The 18,604-nt window shown below is 38.9% G+C and overlaps 1 protein-coding gene and 1 long non-coding RNA gene across 2 annotated transcripts in view; one reads left to right on the forward strand and one right to left on the reverse strand.

Annotated features, from left to right (window-relative positions):
* The window catches only part of LOC130413481 (uncharacterized), an 86,277-nt gene that overhangs the window by 54,205 nt on the left and 13,468 nt on the right, over window positions 1–18,604 (forward strand). The window contains exon 6 of the long non-coding RNA XR_008905498.1: window positions 7,232–7,372. This is a non-coding gene — a long non-coding RNA (uncharacterized LOC130413481). The remainder of the gene's footprint in view (window positions 1–7,231; window positions 7,373–18,604) is intronic.
* On the reverse strand, window positions 1,065–17,434 carry LOC130413479 (myosin-7-like). Its single transcript, XM_056738716.1, has 38 exons — window positions 17,372–17,434; window positions 16,798–17,006; window positions 13,832–13,975; window positions 13,603–13,759; window positions 13,492–13,519; window positions 10,849–10,960; window positions 10,657–10,749; window positions 10,519–10,582; window positions 10,345–10,443; window positions 9,259–9,362; window positions 9,018–9,156; window positions 8,811–8,929; window positions 8,584–8,733; window positions 8,069–8,239; window positions 7,675–7,984; window positions 7,499–7,584; window positions 7,209–7,414; window positions 6,681–6,804; window positions 6,451–6,587; window positions 6,104–6,359; window positions 5,778–6,020; window positions 5,522–5,698; window positions 5,284–5,429; window positions 5,111–5,201; window positions 4,653–5,042; window positions 4,418–4,544; window positions 4,202–4,320; window positions 3,921–4,117; window positions 3,613–3,796; window positions 3,354–3,519; window positions 3,132–3,256; window positions 2,694–3,002; window positions 2,414–2,617; window positions 2,039–2,335; window positions 1,827–1,931; window positions 1,612–1,707; window positions 1,355–1,489; window positions 1,065–1,153 (listed from the first exon to the last, which is right to left on the reverse strand). Exons 2-38 carry the CDS (start codon window positions 16,996–16,998, stop codon window positions 1,133–1,135), a joined length of 5,832 nt encoding a protein of 1,943 aa, XP_056594694.1. The 5' UTR covers window positions 16,999–17,006; window positions 17,372–17,434; the 3' UTR covers window positions 1,065–1,132.

Here is an 18,604-nt window from a genome sequence, read left to right on the forward strand (position 1 = left end):
AAAAACTGAGATGTGAGGATGATGTCGTCTTGCTGTGAATATGCAGCAAATCTAGAATCACTTAAACTCAATAACACAAAAAGTACAAATCTGATACAACTCAAATGATGAAGAAATGTCATTTCAACGTAGCGGTGAGTGCAGATCATGGAAGGTGGATGTTAAATGCTGCAGATCACCCTTGTTTTCTAAGGATTTACAATTTATGGTTATCTAAAATGTTTGCAAATATGTTAAATCATCGCGATGAGAGGATTATTTAATAATTGTGAGAGCTGTGATTGATGGAAATCTGAATATTTATAAAAAGATGCAGAAAATTGCCAGCTTCACTAGAAAGTAGCCAAATATTGGATCTAAATTATGTCCAATATTTTACAGTATAACTTAACATTTTATTTCAGTAATATTTGTAACCTTTTCTTAAAACCCCTTTTGCTGCCTAACAACCTTTTTATTATGTGTGCGTCAGAGGATGACCTTAAATATGGTGTGTTAAGCCTGATGGGGTGACAATAGCTACGGTTTCCACACTTCCTTCATCCTTCCATAGGCTGAGTACCCACCTCCCCACTCTACTGGTGCAGTCTCCTCCCTCATTGACATATGTATGAGCCATTGCATCGTCTTGAGCAATAGCAGGCACTTCATTCAGAGCCCTCTTACAGATAGAGTAGTCCTGTTCTGGAAGGCACACTGAAACTGAAATGAACTTCTTGCTGAGTCCTTTTGGGAACTTTAGAAATGGTAAGACAATTCTAATCTCTTTGCCATTGGAGCATCATATTGAAAATGTGTTTAAACCTTTATTAATAAAAACATACCCAGTTGTTATCGATACCTCCTGCAAAACATTTTTGAATGGCTTTTTTCTGTGGATGTGTAGCTTTGGTTTATTTAGTGATACTTGTTATACTTTTTTGGGGATCAGCTGTAACAGTCCAGCGTGTTTGTGTGTACCACACATGTAATGTAAGTTTCGCAAACATCTATTGACAACATACCAAGACTGATTTAAAAATAATGTTGAATAAGAGAATGGGGAAAGATGTCATTTGCACAATTATTTTATTCTATTCAGCTACACACTAAGGGTTCAAAGACACACCAGCTTTTGAGAGATGGGAGAGCTTTATTCCTCATCATGTCCTTTCTGTTGAATGGGGAAAAGCAAGATAACAGTTTAAGATCATTTTACTTTAATTAGAACATTCTAATGGTAATATTTTTATTTAAATGTAAACATTGTTGCTTAAAAGAATTTATGGGGAAAGAAATCACATTTGCCATATGTTTTACCACTTGATGTCAGATTCCCTCAAGCTTAGCCCATTACATCAGGACAGATGCTCACCTTAGATCCAGTGTCACGACTCTTGGCTCTCAGCTTGTTGACCTGAGATTCAGCAATATCAGCCCTCTCTTCTGCTTCATCCAGCTCATGCTGCAGTTTACGGAACTTGCCCAGGTTAACATTGGAATGTTCCTCCTAAAGAATAGATTTTTGATAGAAAGTCATTCGGAATACTTTGTTTCCCGAAACTTGATTTTAGGCCATTCCCTGCCTATTGACATGTCCTTAGAAGAAACAAAAACAACAAATGAACTTACAGCCTCCTCAGTAGATCTCTTGTAGGACTTGACCTTCAGCTGGAGTTTGTCCACCAGGTCTTGAAGACGAGACAGATTCTTACGATCCTCTTCAGTCTGAAAATACAGTCACAGGACAAAGGTGTGATCGTTTTACCCTGTATGCTCTGCGAAATGTTTGTTTGATTTGGGGGCTTTATGTTTACATAAAAATAATTATTTGTCAAAAGAGTGACCTGATAGGTGAGCTCCTTGATGCGTCTCTCATATTTACGGATTCCTTTCACAGACTCGCTTGCCTTCCTCTGTTCTAGTTCCACCTCATTTTCCAGCTCTCTCACCTAGCGTGGATAAAATGCATTTCAAACTCAACCACTTTAAAGCTCTGATTTAAATATAATTGTATAATTATAGCTTTTTTAAGTTTTACAGATTTGGATAAACTAACCCTGGCCTCCAGTTTCTGGACTTGCTTCTTTCCACCCTTCAAGGCGATCTGCTCTGCTTCATCCAGACGGTGCTGCAGGTCTTTGATGGTCTGCTCCATGTTCTTCTTCATACGCTCCAGATGAGCACTGGTGTCCTGCTCCTTCTTCAGCTCCTCAGCCATCATGGCAGCATCAGTGATGGCCTTCTTGGCTTTTTCTTCAGCATTCCTGCACTCCTGCACTGCCTCCTCCACCTCAGTCTGAAGCTGAGAATTGTCTCCCTCTAGCTTCTTCTTCTGATTCAGCAGGCTGGTGTTCTAAGCATTGAGAACATTGACTTTATATCATCTCTGGATGACTAAGAGAGGGTTTGAGTGTTTTTTAAAGTGTCTTACCTGAGAATGCAGCAGCTGAACTCTCTCACTGACATCCAGCAGTTCCTGCTCAGCCAGTTTCCTTCCTCTCTCAGTCTGTTCCACCAGAGATCTCAGTTCATCCAGTTCAGCTTGCATCAGATTGTTCCGTCTTTCCACAATGGCAATGTTCTCTTTGAGATCATCATTACCACGAAGAGCATCATCAAGCTGCAGTTGGGCATCCTATAAAGTACAAATTTGACAAATATTATAAGGATTTTTACCTTCGCCTCATTATGTTTGAGGTGATTGATCATACTTTGAGATGTCCATGAAGACCCTTGAGTTGTTTCTGAGCTTCTGCTGCCTGTCTGTTTGCCTGACTGAGCTGAATCTCCATTTCATTGAGATCTCCTTCCATCTTCTTCTTAATCCTGAGAGCTTCATTCCTGCTGCGAGTCTCTGATTCAAGTGAGCTCTGCAGGGTGTCCACCATTCTCTGCTGGTTCCTCTTGGCCTGCTCCATCTCTTCATCTTTCTCAGTCAGTTTGCGTTCAATGTCAGCTTTAATCTGGTTAAACTCCAGTTGAGCTCTTAGGATCTTTCCTTCCTCATGCTCAAGTGAACCCTGACAGATCATATAAAATTAGTTTTTTTATTTTTCTACCTTACTATTTTTTACAATGCAGGGTAATTGTTACATTATCAGAAAAAAATTACATTATTTAATAGAGTAAATGGTAAACAATCACAATACCTCAGCCTCTTCCAGAGCTGCTTGAATTTCAGCCTTTTCCTGCTCCAACTGTTTACGATTTTTTTCTAATTCATGAATACTCTTCCCAATTTCACCCATTTGCTCAGTAAGGTCAGAAATCTCCTCTGGTTCAATAATCAAGGAAATGGTTAATACATACAAGCAAATACCATAATAATGTGATAAAATCTTAAGATATTGATGTATATACATCAATGACACCTTGGAGGTTCTTGTTTTCTCTCTTCATGGTCTCCAAATGATCCAGAGATTCTTCATAAGAGTTCTTCAGTTTAAATAGTTCAGTGCTCAGAGATCTGGCTTCCTTTTGGGCACTTTCAAGCTCACTTTGAGCCTCCTCATATTTCTGCTTCCATTCAGCTAGGACCTGATTGACAGAATCAGTTTGACTTTGATAAACTGTCATTGGAACCCAGGTTAAATAAGTTGAAGAGGACATTTTCATAAGTGTGTTTTTTACCTTATCAAAGTTTCTTTGTTTCTTGTCCAGAGCAGCAGCAGCAGCATTGGATCTCTCCACATCAACCATAAGATCTTCTATCTCATTCTGAAGTCTGTGCTTAGTCTTCTCCAGAGAGGAGCATTTAGCATTGACAGCTTCCACGGCTTCTTCTGCATCCTGGAGACGTTGAGCAAGTTTTTTCCTGCATAAAATATTCCCAAAAAATGATTGAACAATAATATTTGTTTTCTTTCTTTGTTGATGAAGATCTGCGATTCTACATGATAAGGTTTAATGCTGTTTAATGTTTATTTCTTGTTTCATACTTAGCATCCTCAAGCTCTTCAGTCCTCTGGATGGCATCAGTTTCATACTTAGTTCTCCACTGGGCCACCTCAGAGTTTGCTTTGGAGAGACTACGCTGCAGATCAGCTTTGGCTTCCTGCTCCTCCTCAAACTGCTCCCTCAGCAGATCAGAATCATGACGGGCAGACTGCACTGCGTGGGCCAGTGCATTCTTAGCCTGAAACAAATTAAAAATATATTTTAGCTTTGTGTCAAAACGTAATTGACAAATGGTTGAAATTCTTCGATTGACTTGAAATACCTTCACTTCCTCTTCTAGTTGTCTCTTGAGATCTTCAATCTGCTGGGTATAAGACTGCTTGCCTCTTGTCAGTTGAGATACCATGGAAACCTTCTCGTCCAGCTGCCTAGAGAGCTCCCCTAGATTGAAGTATAACCATTACAGAATGAGTTCATGATCTTGGGCATTTGTCCACCAATATATACTGTACAATTATTACCCTGTCACAGGACATACCATTCTCAGTTTGCAGCTTAGATTTTTGCATGGTTAAGTCATTAATGCTACGTTGCCCCTCTTCGAACTTTGTTCTGTATTCAGACATCTGGTCCTCAAGGGTTCTGCACATTTTCTCCAAATTTGCCTAACAGATTTATAACAATAATTACATCAAAGGAACACTATGAAAAAGTAAAAAGATACTGCGTAAGTTTAGCCCTGAGTTGATGAATGGCAAATATTAAATTCTCACCTTTGCCTTTGCAAGTTGCTCCATGTTTGAGACCACATCATCCAGTTCCAGTCTCAGTTCACACTTCTCTTTCTCAAGCTTCTGCTTCACTCTTTGAAGGTTGTCAATCTGCTCTCCAAGATCAGCCACACTGTCAGCATGTTTCTTCCTCAGTGTAGCAGCGGTGGCCTCATGATGCAGAGTGGTCTCTTCAAGGTCTCTGCGCAGTTTCTGTAACTCAGCGTCACGTTTCTTGTTCATCTCAATCTGGGCAGCAGTGGCACCACCAGCTTCCTCCAACCTCTCACTGATATCCTCCAGTTCTCTGGCCAGATCCGCCCTCTGTTTCTCCACTTTGGCACGAGCAGCTCGCTCGGCCTCCAGCTCTTCCTCAAGCTCTTCAATTCGGGCCTGGTAATGTCAAGAACAGCATTAAAGGTGGAAATCCAAACTTATCTCATGGTTAAAAGAAAGTTTACCTGCAACTCCTTAAGTTTCTTTTGGAGTTGGGCTGCCATTGCCTGTTCATCTTCAATCTTGCTATTGAGCTGACTCATCTCAAAATCTTTCCTAAATTTCAGAAAATAATTAGAAACCATTTATAAGATTTCTCTACGGAAATAGTTATTTCACACTCTGGGACAGCACAAACTTTTTGATTCTCTCTTCCAGCTGTTGTTTGTCGTTCTCCAGGTCCATCACATTCTCTTGAGTCAACTTTAAGTCTCCCTCAAGTTTCCTCTTTGCCCTCTCTAGATCCATCCGAAGTTTCTTTTCCTGTTCCAGGGAACCCTCAAGCTGAGAGGGCATGAGGTTAGACATGAGTTTTTCTTCATGTAACATATGTAATAGGATTTTCATTTTTAAAAGTGAGAGACCAAACCGCTCACATCATCCACTTGTTGCTCCAGCTTGGCTTTAGCTTTAGTGAGACTGTTGACTTTGTCTTCCTCACTCTGGAGGTCATCCAGCGTTTGCTGATGGGCCTCCTGTAGAGCTTTCTTCTCCTTGGTCAGCTTGGCGATGATTTCATCCAGACCTGCCATCTCTTCAATTAGGTTTTTTACCTGATACAAATAACAATATAAGCTGCATTATACATTTTAACAATAGTATCACTTTAAATAGGTTTGGGTTGAGCTGAACCTTGTTCTCAGTGGCATGCTTCTCTTTCTCCACTTTGGCCAGAGTGAGCTCAAGATCATCAATGTCTTTCTTCAGCTCAGAACATTCATCCTCCAGCTTTCTCTTCTTTGCGGTCAGCTCAGCATTAATTTCTTCTTCATCCTCCAGTCTCTCTGTCAGCTCTTTGACTGTGGCCTCAAACTGTATCTTGTTTCTGATAAGACCTTCACATCTCTCCTCAGCATCGCAAAGATTATCTTGCTCCTGTTTATTAACGGTGTAGAAGATAATTTTGTATTTCATGTTTTTTTTGTATGTTTTCAACAAAATAAAGCTTATAAACTCACAGCTTGCACAGCAAGTTGCAGGTCATTCTTCTCTTGGAGAAGAGAAACCATCTTTTCTTCAAGCTCTTTTCTACGGGCCTCAGATTTGGCATAAGCTTCCTTTAACTTCAGGAATTCTTCCTTCATGTTTAACATCTCTTTCTCTGCTTCTGCAGATCGTAGTAGAGGTTTGATCTTGAAGTAGAGCTTCATCCAGGGCCAATTCTTGACACCCATGAAGGCACGTACATTCCACTGGATCACAAGCAAGGCATCCCTACCGTGTCATTATAGAATTGTTTAGGTATTACATATAAAACAACAGCTCTTGTGGCATTCTTTTGGAAATGAAAGGGAAAAAGTTCTACCTGCGGTCAACAATCTTCTGGAATTCAATTCTTGAGAGAAGACCACGAGCTCGAGCCTGAATGTTTGTTATGATAATAGCAAGTCGGTCATCTCGCATCTCTTCAAGAGCTCCCAATAGACCAGCCTTGAAGAACACCTTGTAAAAGAAAAAGGACAGTCCAACTTATTTAATTAAACACAATAAATATATCTAGAGGTTTTGAGATTATCATGACTTTTAGTAGGTTACCTTAGTATGTCCAAATTTGTACTGACTATGGTCAATTTCCAAAGATCCCAGTAGTTTTTCAGCTCCTTTCCTGCTGTCAATGAACTGACCATCTGGAATGGCAGCAGGATTCAGGATACGATATCTGTTGTTGCATATATAGAAGAGAATCATTCATGCTTCTTAAATTTTAGATTTTTCTTTCAAAAAGCCATATGAATGGCCTATTCATTTTCAGTGGGTGGAGCTAAGGAATGAAACAACCTGCCCTGGTCAGATCTGCAACTACATGCATGATTTTAAAACAAAGCAAAATACTTACTTTCTGGTCTTTGACACACAGTGTTCCGAAATAATATTTTGTGCCCACTAAATAAGTGTATGAATGAATAAAAAATAATTTATATTAACATTCATTTCATTGAAAGATTTTTATAATGATATTGTCATCATCTCAAATTCTATACTTTGTGAAAATAAGGTTTCGGAGTCTGTAATACTTTCAACCACAAAATGGGAGCTGAGAGCTTCCGTTGACATGCTATTTACCTCTGTTTGAAATCACCATACAGGATCCTGTTGGGGAAGCCCTTTCTGCAGATTCTGATGCCCTCCAGCACACCGTTACAGCGCAGCTGGTGCATGACCAGAGGATTCTCCATCGCCCCAGGAGTCTTGGTCTCATTGGGGATCAGGCAACGCACAAAGTGAGGGTGAGTGGACCTCAGATTGGTCATTAGCTTGTTCAGATTCTCCTGTGAATAGAGATATTTTCAAGATACTGCATATTTGTGGGATGTCATATAATTTAAAACCATTTAAAAACAACATCATGTTACCCTATGAAGGGCAGACACCGTCTGGAAAGAAGAGCCCTTTTTCTTCTTCTCCTTGCCAACTTTGCCACCTCCACCCTCTGCCCCGGCTATTAAAAACATATTTATATTAATCTTACATAAAATGCTTATTTGTCAAGAACTATTTTTCTTTCTGTGACATCACCAATACCACACACCTGCATCAGTGCCGGCATAATTTGCAAACAGGTTGGAGAGCAATTTCATGGTAGACTTCTGATAAAGGCCTACAACAGTCTCATTGAGAGGATCCTTGTTCTTCACCAGCCAGTTATTGATGTTGTAGTCAACAGTGCCAGCGTAGTGAACAAGGGAGAAATGAGCCTCTGGTTTTCCTTTGACAACCCTGGGCTTCTGGAAATTGTTTGATTTCCCCAAGTGGTTGTCATAAAGCTTAGATTTAAAGGTTGCATCACTGGCTTTAGGGAACATGCACTCCTCTTCAAGGATCGACATGATTCCCATGGGCTAATGCATAACAGAATAAAACTTTTAAAAGTAGTTCCAATATTTGTCCTTTATTTCAGGACCTCTCAGTTAAATAAAACTCACCTTTTCGATGAGATCAATACAGGCCTGCAAGTCCATGCCGAAGTCAATGAACGTCCACTCAATACCCTCCTTCTTGTATTCCTCTTGCTCCAACACAAACATGTGGTGGTTGAAAAATTGTTGCAACTTTTCATTTGTGAAGTTGATGCACATCTGTTCAAAAGTGTTGAACTGAAACAAAAATGCTGAATCAATAATGAAATTTAGACATGATCTTCTACTTGTGAGTTCTCTCCTAGTTTTCATAGTCTTGGCTACATTAAAGCTTATGGTGGTGCTTTAGAGTCATCTACTTTACATGTCAGTGTTCTTATAAAAGTTTGCAAGAGAACTTTATCTTTGCGGAAAATAGTGTAAATGATCAAACAATACACCAGAATATTTGCTTATAAATCAACGCCCTATTCAACCAAAAGGGGTTGCTAGCAAATTTGTGCCGTCATATATTCCATAACATCCCTCTAAAGTAACCTTGTTCAATAGTGACTAATGGAAAACAACAATGCGATACTTACGTCAAAGATCTCAAATCCAGCAATGTCCAGCACACCTATGAAATATTGGCGTGGCTGCTTGGTGTCCAAGGATTGGTTGATTCTTACAACCATCCAAAGAAACATCTTCTCATAAACTGATTTGGAGAGAGCACCAATTGCATAGGACACCTGTCCAGAAGAGATGAAACATCTTAGAGAAAATGTGTTTTTTTATGTCGCATTCACATTATGATAATGATGCCCACCTGTTGGACACTTTGTCCTTTGGTGACCCACTCGTTTCCTACTTTGACTCTTGGATGACACAGAGCCTTAATGAGATCAGCAGAGTTCAGGCCCATCAGGTAAGATGATTTATCAGCATCTGTCATAAATAATAGAAGGTGGTTGAATGAATCACCCGTCAACCCACAGCTGCATGTAACATGTCAGCATTTTCTCATAATACTGACCCTCAGTGCCATCAGCCTCTGCCTGCTCCTCTCTTTGCTTCTGTTTGAACTTCATGTTGCCATAGTGCATGATGGCACCAGTCAGCTTGTAGATGCTGTTCTTCTCCTCTTGAGTGAAGCCCAACACATCAAAAGCTTCCTACAGCAAAAATGCATAACATAAAATGTTAACAAATAACACATGTTCTTTTTTTTAATGTTAATTAGAATTTTGTATATTTGTATACTTCAAATAACGCACATCAGTAGCCATCAGCTCATCAGCATCATTAATTGATGTTACTTGTGTTTCTCCTTGGGAGATGAAGGCGTAGTCATAAGGGTTTGCTGTTATCAGAAGCATCTCTAAAAAGGAAAGACAATTAACAATGACAAGTCTTTTTATGTGTTTTGTTTCTATAGGTCGTGTGCACATGACAAGTGATTTTTTCCAAAGGAATTCACTATAACAAACTCAAATTACCTGTGTTTTGCGTCGTTTGCGACTGTTCAACTGGATAAAACTATGAATGGTGTTTTATTTTGTAGCAAAAGTTGATGTTCATGAAGAGAGACAATGCAAGTATTGACTGGGAAATGGGGATAAAAGTGGCTTTGTAAACCTGACTCTGCGGTTAGGATGAGTTAATCTAAAATGCTTAACGACCAGGTGAGCTCAAATTTACTGCTCAAGAACTTTGTCTGGGCGCTGCAAAGATCGAGTCCTTATTAAACGGATAAAGTGATAAATCTCGCCCATATAAGTCCATTATATGAAACCGCTTAACCCATCGTAAACAAAGACTACTTAAAAACAAATATCTATTAAACCTTAATTGTAACACTAGCTACTGTTAAAAGAACAAGCACTTATTCCAGAAACAAGCATAGTTTCACATTGAACTTGTTACTCATTAAAGTTCATTATAAAGAATCTGCATAATGTTGCACAAGGCAGTCACAAACTGAGAACTCAAAACGTTTTTCTTATGTTTATGTTTGATATCAGCGATGAACAAATGTATTTATTTTGGTTTTCCGTGGTTTCTTGTTTTGGTACGTTAAGCTGTTTCCTTATAATGGACTTTTATGGGGAACAAACGCTTAATGCAAGATTTTTTATTTTCTCCATTAAAATAAGGGCACGTTCTTTTAACGGAAGCTAGTATTTATTACAAAATTTGGTTTTACCTGGTCGTTGTTCAGGTGGTTAAACATAGAAACTTTGAGTTTGTGATAGTTAATTCCTACGAAGGAAAATCACTTGCTTCCCTTCATCATAACTACCATGTGACTGCACATAACCTGTTGTGTTACACATGCTTTTTCATAGCACATATTTGCCCACCTAATAGTTCTGGTTTCTTCTGAGACAGGATCTGGTAGAAGATGTGATAGTCTCTCTCAGCTTTGAGCTGGAAAGTCACACGAGACTTCTCCAGAAGATCTGTCATCCATAGTATTTGCATTAAAAGTCTGAACTTAATGCATGCCACAAAACAATATGTGAAGCGAAACTTACAAGTTTCAATATCTGCAGAAGCCAGTTTGCCACTTGCAGCAAAATGGATGCGGATAAATTTGCCCTGTTTGGAAAGAGAAATACAAACGCGTCTTCATCTGAAATGAAGTGGCTCATCTGGCCATTTACTTTACTTACGAATCTGGATGAGTTGTCATTTCTGATGGTTTTGGCATTACCAAAAGCCTCCAGAGCAGGATTACACTGGATGATTTGATCCTCCAGAGTTCCCTTAAAAACACAATATTCCAAATCAGTGCTTGTGTGTATGGTGGCAATAAAAAAGGTAGTGTCATTCATTTTTCCTTTCCCAATTTATTTTAATTCTACTCGGGGAACCTTTTTGTCACTGGTGTCCTTTCTGCTACTACCAGCAGCAATGCTGGCGAAGTACTGAATGACTCTCTTTGTGTTCACAGTCTTTCCGGCACCGGATTCTCCACTTCAAATAGCAAAAGAAATTGTTAAGCATACAGTTTCTTAAAATAAATAAATAACAAACAGTTGTTAAAGTTACGACAAACATAACTTCAGTCCAAACGTTTCAGTGTTAGTTTACACCTTCACTGTTAGACATTTCTACAGTAATATATTGTCAACACTGTTGCCAGCTAGTTACTGTATGTGTAGTACAGTAAACTACTGCAATGATTGTCTGAAGATACATCATTAAAAGAATCTATTAACTCACTAAAGTTACAGTCTTAGATGAACATCAAGTATAAATAACAAATAAACATATGGAATCTGTCAAGATCTGGCCAGAGGAGAATTAAACACAAACATCATTAACATCTTCACTTATTACAGACACAACTTTAACTTTATTTCTGTCATCTTTTTGAGAATTCTCTTATTGAGAGATTTAACTCTAGTTCATTAAAGTGGTTTTATGTTTTAAGTCACCATTATGGTGATCAGTGTTTGCTTTAGTTGCACTCTTGACTTTATTATGGCTTGTTGCCTCTTTAGGCAGTTGCATTAGTACTTAGTAATGTAATGTACACTCATGCTAGGAGTTTTCAGGAACTGCACCTTTATGTTTGCTTAGTAACTGAAAATACTTCAGAAATAAGTTGATTATTATGTAATAATTGTAAAGCATTTATGATTTATTAAGATATGTTTGGTAAAGAGATTTCAGCTGTTATAGAGGGGAAGATCTCTGTCAAAAAAATCTTTCTTTGCAATACAGATCCCATCAATGGTAACAAACAATCATGAATGAGTTTTTTTACTATGCACCCAGCATGCATTGCAGCATGAAGCAGTTCAGTTGATTTTTTTACCATTGTTGAGTTTCATATGTGGATTGTTGATGTCTCTGTGTGTCCAACTCATTATGTAGATTCATCTTTGTCTATATATCATAAGAAAACTTTTGGAAATTAAATTAAAAAATTTTACTGGTTCACTTCATGACATTTGTCCCACCTATTGTTGCCAACTTGGCGACTTTGTCGCTATATTTAGCGACTTTTCAGACCCCGACTTATTTTTCAAAAAGCGACTAGCGACAAATCTAGCAACTTTCTTAATAAGTCTTGATATTCTGCTTCACTTCTGCTGCCCTGCCAGAGCAAAATGTGTCTTCCCAGTGCAGCAACGGCTCTCTGTCTATTCTGTACAGTGCGAGTGCCCACCAGAGAGAAGCATCTGAAGACTGTACTGACGCGTGAATGAGATTCACAGTTTGCATGTACAAACAGTGTTTCCAAGAACTAATCACTTATTGACCTTATTTGAGCATTTATGATTACGAAACGTGATGACTATGGACGTGTAAACATGACCACAGACGGATTTTAGCTGTTCGATGAAAATTACTGCTGGTGTGTAGTTTTAAGGGTTCCAGTTCAATAACTATTATGTAGTTTTTGTTGTCTGCCAACAGAAACACAAAAATAATTGAGTATGAAAAAATTATAGAACTTAAGATAACTTTATTGTGCATTTGGGTGAATTGTTTTAATATAATACTATATACTACAGCTCAGAGAGTAGAGATGTGAAGCAGACCTGAAGCGCTTAGCTTGACAGATACTACGTGATGACGTAGCTGATATGCAAATTAGCGCATGGCATCATCTGGCGACATTAAGCGAACTTTTCGGGCAGGCCTTCGCTACTTTCCATTAAAAAGAGTTGGCAACACTGGTCCCACCTTTTGAGCATAATATCCTTTTACAAAACAAACATGTTTACAGCACACAGTCAGGAAGAGCCAACAGCCCAACTATAAGAAACAATGATCACACTAATGGTGACTTACAAATTCAACCTCAATAAGAGCTTTTGTGTCATGGTTTCACCTCTCCTTGTCAGTTATTTCTTGGTTTAGAGGTGGAATCATACAGAATCCTTTGTTTCATGTCGGGAGAGATGTTTTTGACCTTGTGGCCTTCCATACTCTCCCCGAGTCACGTCACCGTTCCTACCCTCCTGTGTTAATTAGCTTACCTTGATTGTTTATCCCTTGCACCTGTTCCCTCTTGGTTTCTCTCCCTATAAGAGTCCTCATGTTTCATTGTCCTGTGCGCGTTCATTGTAAGTCTTACCTAGCCTTGTATGCTGTTCCTCGTCTTAGCGCTTGTTAATGTTATCCTGTATGTTTGATCTTGTCCCTTGTTCCTGTCAAGTAACTCTAGTTTAGTTAGTGTGTTTATATTCAAGTGTTTGTTTTGTAGTCTTAGTAAGTCAGTGTTCTTGTTTCTGTATTTAATATTATCCAGTCTTGTTTTCCCCATTGTGGGTTTTGTTTTGCCTGTTTTTGTAGTGTTCTGTGTTACATTAAATACCCGTGTTAACCCCTCAACCATCTGTCTGCCTGCGTTTGGGTTCTCTCCTTGTCTAACCGTGACACTTTTGTGGATGTATGACCTACAGTAATTAGCTGCAACAGCGTTGCCAATATATTACTGTAGAAATAGCAGGTAAGGGCTAACAAGTGTTGATAAGCAGAATCAGACTCACGTGATGAGAATAGACTGGTTATCTCTGTCTGTAAAGGACAATATAAAGGATATGAAATATGACATGAACAATTTCATTCTGACCATGTTGATATGTGTTGAGTAGGCGCACCTGACAGCATGTACTGATAGGCGTTGTCAGAGATGGAGAAGATGTGAGGAGGAGCTTCAGTCCTCTTCTTTCCTCTGTAGGCGACGACAACTTCTTGGTTGTACACCGGCAGCCACTTGTAGGGGTTTACAGTGACACAGAAGAGCCCAGAGTAGGTCTGTGAGAGACATACACACATGTTTGTGTCCTGCTCTTACATGATCAAGTGAACACAGAGAGTTTTACTCACGTAGATCATCCAGGCCGCGTAACGCTCTTTGAGGTTAAACAGCACAGCGGGCTCGTGCAGGAAGGTGAACATCGCCATGTCCTCGATCTTATCATACTTTGGAGGGTTCTGAGGATGAACATCTACTTCCCTCACAGTTACTGTCTGTAGGCACATGTGAGTTATGACAGATCTTTCGCAAGGGAACACAGTCTTGGAAAAAATATCTGAGGTTTTAATAAAAAAAGCAGTGCACAGACTGTTTCCAACAAGACATGATGAAAAAATGCAATTTGTCAGTCCAAACTGAAGGTTATAAAGAGTCTATGCTTTTTATGTATTCCCTGTAGGTCTTTTTAATATACTTTCTGGTTCTAAACTACATTAAATGGGTCATATGGTGCGAACACGTGTTTTTATGTGTCTTTGGTGTGTTATAAGTTAAATGCATGAATTAGACATGTAAAATTGCAGAAATGAAAGTGTGGGAGCAAAAGATTCATTCTATCTAAAGCAAATGCTAACCTAGACCTGCCTGAAACGCCTCGTATAACCACACCCCCACAAATCTACGTCACTTGAGTTGACTAAGACCGCCCAAATGTGTACACAAGTAAGGTGGTTTTCTGTCACACGCTTGCAGTATTCCACCAATCACTACACACTGGTGAACTGGCCAATCAGAACACTCCTCGATTCATGAGCTTTGTTAAAAATCTGCACATTTCAGAGAGGCGGAGCAAAGAGGAGATACAAACATGCACGGTATGTGGAAAATACAGTGTTTCTGAACCTTAAATCCTGTTTACGAATTGAGTTACATCTAAAAAAAAAACATTATATTCCCCTTTAAATGGCTCATCGTATGAGCACTTTAAATAAGTTGATATGATTTATAAGGGTCTTTATGAAATGTCTGAAATGTATTTTGCTTAAAAACACTTAACGGCTGTATAAACAAAACCCGTTTTGGTGCATGTCTCTTTAAATGATAATGAGTTACAGCGCACCCCACCCCCCTTCCATCCGGCGTGTCAACACAACACACGTGTAGTACTGCCATGGCAATCCATTAGCTGAATTATATTTACTAAACTCCTCTGCGGTTACTTTCGTTTTAAATGTCTCAAATCCTTCGTCCTCAGACTAAAAAATCATTCGCAAAACAATAGTGACAGACTAGCGCAGCTGAACATATAAACATACATACAGCATAACTCCCAAGTGCACATTTGCCGAATAACATAAATATAGAGTAAGTTTAAAGCTCTAGTATGTAATAATTTTGTAATAAAATTTCAGAAAATAACTTGCACAGTGTGATATATTTCCTCCAGTTGTGTACTTACAATATTTCAAAAGTCTCTAAAGATTTTTTATTTCAGAGAAATTCCGATTTTAAATAACTGGCCGTCCCGGAAAAGAAATGTCGCCTCTCAGTGACGCAATGTCCGCTCTATACTTTGTTCCGGTGTAGACCAGAATATCACATGGTCAAATGCGGAAGTGGTTGTTATGGATCACGATTACTCTTTGGCGAGTATTGAAGTGCCAGTAAAACGGAAGCGTCCATATTTGGATACACGCAGACTGTGTGACAAACGGAGGAATAAAACCAGGATAAATATCGGCCAGGCGTTTTCGAGATGGAGAGAGCTGCGCGACAATCTTGGACTTGACAGAGACTCTGCTCTCGCGAGTGTATTGATAGACAGGTAAGCAAATCAATTATTTATTTTAGAACGATTGGTTTGAGCACGTTAAACAACACGGCATTAACCATAAACACGTAACACTGCACAACATTAACCCAACAAATCATTTAACAAATAGCTGTAAGTTGTAACGGGATAATATAGCATAACATTTCACGTTCCTTGCAGTTCATTAATTATGATGACATAAAATAATACGATCAGATATACAGGTAATACAAAAACAAATAAATTACCTCATCCGTGATGATGATTCGTTTATCCAATTTAGATACATCGCTATGGCGAAAACGCATTTAAAACGACATCTCCCATCGTCACCTGCTTCATAGCGTCATCAAGCTTCGCCTTTGTTATTGTTGGAAATGCGCCCTCTTGTGGTCAAATACCAAGGTTACATACTGCAGCTTTAACCCTGGCTTTGAATGTTCTATTTAGCTTGTGACTGACTAAGCTTCCTTTTGCTATCATATGCTAACATTCTCCTCCTATATATACGGTACATGTACGTCAATTCAAAATCCCTCTTAAGGAACAACTTTGAAGCTAAAGAGCAGAAGGTCCCTGGTTGATAAAGCACTCCGGGTTGAAGTGATTTGCAAAAACAAACAGGTTTTTACTTATGGTTACTGAGGGATATCCACAAAAAATAAAATAAAACCACTCCTGTCTCGTCTCTTCGAGGTTGGGACTCTAAACAGCCAACTACATTACATTTTGCATGTTGTCAACGAACTTTAGACATGATGTCACGTACACCGCTGTCGCTTGTGAAAACAACAATGGCGGCAACGCCGTGGGTGGAACTTTGTAGATTAAGGGGCGGTAACATTATAACAAGAGCTTCCCTCTACGTCACACCAGGAGCAAAATCTTAACGGCTCGATTTCTCACATGCTTGCAGGGAAAGGCTCACCAAAATAAACTTATTGGGATCTTGTTTTTCACGTTTTTTGAATTGGTAGATGCACTGAGGACACGATTATGGCACTTCAACGCAGAAAATGTCAGATTTTCATCCGATGAGTCCTTTGAGTCTCTCCTTGTTCAGGTATATGAGTGATATTCATGATAAGTAGACCTACCATTTAAGAGATCTCAGCCGCGATGCCACAAAAATAGAAACTACAATCCACTGTGAACTAATGCAGTTGTAGCTGGTTGAAATGGGTACCTCCTATTGTGCGTCATGGCATAACATCCCATCTTGTTAGGACATGATGTTAGTGTTCAAGACAATTTAGTATACTCACAGCTGACACTAAAACTTACCGTCCCCTTAGAGGTGTCGCAGGTGACTTTATCACCATCTCGACTTGTGATAGTTGCTTTAAGGAACTCCTCTTCAGTATCAGGAATGAAGCATTCCTTCTTCATGTCAAAGGGGCGAGTTTGGGCCTCCAGACGTTCCTTGTCTGACTTCCTGAGATACGGAGCAGCAGGCCCAAACTCTGCCATTACAGCATCCCCCATATTTCACCCTTCAAGAGCATTTACAAATGAACCTTGATTTGATGCATAACTCACTGAGTTTAGATACAATGATAGATGTTTTATAAGTAAATAAGACATTTGTTCAGTATTAACTCTTATTGTTCAGTGTTACATCTGAAACTACTCACCCTTGTTCTTCAACTCTTCAAATACTGATGATTTAAAGCACAAAAGGCGAAATCACGTCACTGTTGTGTGATTTCTACTAATGAAATACATCAAATTTACAGTTCTAGCAGTACACATATGACATAATAATCAGGCAACCCAGTTCATCTTTTCATCCACCAGTAAAGAATTCTTTGACTATGAGGTTAATTCCTATTAGGAGGTAAAGCTCCCCACAACTCACCGTTTGCAGAAGAAAGTTGATGATGACACAATTGAAAATCTCTCGGCTTCTTTTATAGTGCAATTGTTCCTCTAAATATGGTGTTTGGCATCACACAATGAATACTGCTCACTCAGTTTGGTTTGGAAGGATGGGGTGGGTGGGTTTGCTAGGGATAGGTGGGGGGCAGTTTCTATTGTAATGCATCTCAGTCTCTGGGAGTTATTAATAATAAAAGAATCATATAATAGATATTTTGTATGTATTTGTTTAACAGAAACATAATTTAAGAAAAATACTATAGATTATAAATATAGGTAAATAAAACGGAAACATACTTCATCCTACAGGCATGATTCTGTGAAACTCTTTTTTTTTTATATGCAAGCCAGTACAAAATCTAAAGTATGACAGGGATTCATTCAGTGTGAAATGTTTCTTTAATGTTTTACAAGAAAAACGCTGTATTTTTTTATTCATCCAATGTTAATAGATTAATTAATAAAGTGTGTAGATGCTGCCAAGATCTTCTGCCTTCCACTAGAGGTGGGTCAAGGTCAATATCTGGATAGTCTGAATATTTCAGTTTGCACTACACAATTAATGAGGCATTTGTCTCCTTCACTGTTCCCTCGAGGACAGATCTCACTGTGACATTGTCGTTTGAGTGATAGGAACAGCTTGAATGTTCTGCCGGACTACTTCCATTAACAGAGAGAGACAGTGACCTCTTTCTATTTGTTCTGTTACTAAAAGCAGTGTTTTCTCACACAGTACAGACACCCACCCAAAAATCACTTAAATCACTTTTTAATGGGTTATTTTTTCTAAATACCTTTAACTCCTTGGATATTATCTTTGAAATCTGCTGCATATTTTCTTCAACAGCAACAACCTTGACATACAGATGAGCAGCATTTCACTGCCGTTTTCCAGAAGCATTTCAATTGAGTCGTAACTTGCAAGCTGATAAGTCTGAGGTCAAGACACTCGCGGTCTAACAAGGAGCAAGAATTGTGTGCTGAGTGTTAACCGTTCACCATCTCACACCTGCTGATATAGCATCTAACAATCTGGAGGGTGTTAATCAGGAAACCTCCAGAGAGCACTTCCTTAGACCTTCCTGTGAGATTCCATAAGAGTTTACAAATGCTCAGATGTCACACTTGAGAGGAAGCTGCTGAAGAATAACAACACCGCCACTCAACACTCTAAAGTTATTATTGTGCGTAAATAGATTTGACCTTTACAGTT

This window comes from Triplophysa dalaica, chromosome 23 (genome assembly GCF_015846415.1).
Source record: "Triplophysa dalaica isolate WHDGS20190420 chromosome 23, ASM1584641v1, whole genome shotgun sequence".
NCBI lineage: Eukaryota > Metazoa > Chordata > Actinopteri > Cypriniformes > Nemacheilidae > Triplophysa > Triplophysa dalaica.

Bases quoted from the DNA above. Each gene is read 5' to 3' on its own strand.
- LOC130413479 (XM_056738716.1), bottom strand. From the start codon at position 16,998: ATGGGGGATGCTGTAATGGCAGAGTTTGGGCCTGCTGCTCCGTATCTC. The intron at 13,520-13,602 runs GTGCGCCTACTC...TGTCCTTTACAG, and splicing joins CTATCAGTACATGCTGTCAG to ACAGAGATAACCAGTCTATT. The intron at 6,805-7,208 runs GTAAATAGCATG...ATGCAACAACAG, and splicing joins TATGGTGATTTCAAACAGAG to ATATCGTATCCTGAATCCTG.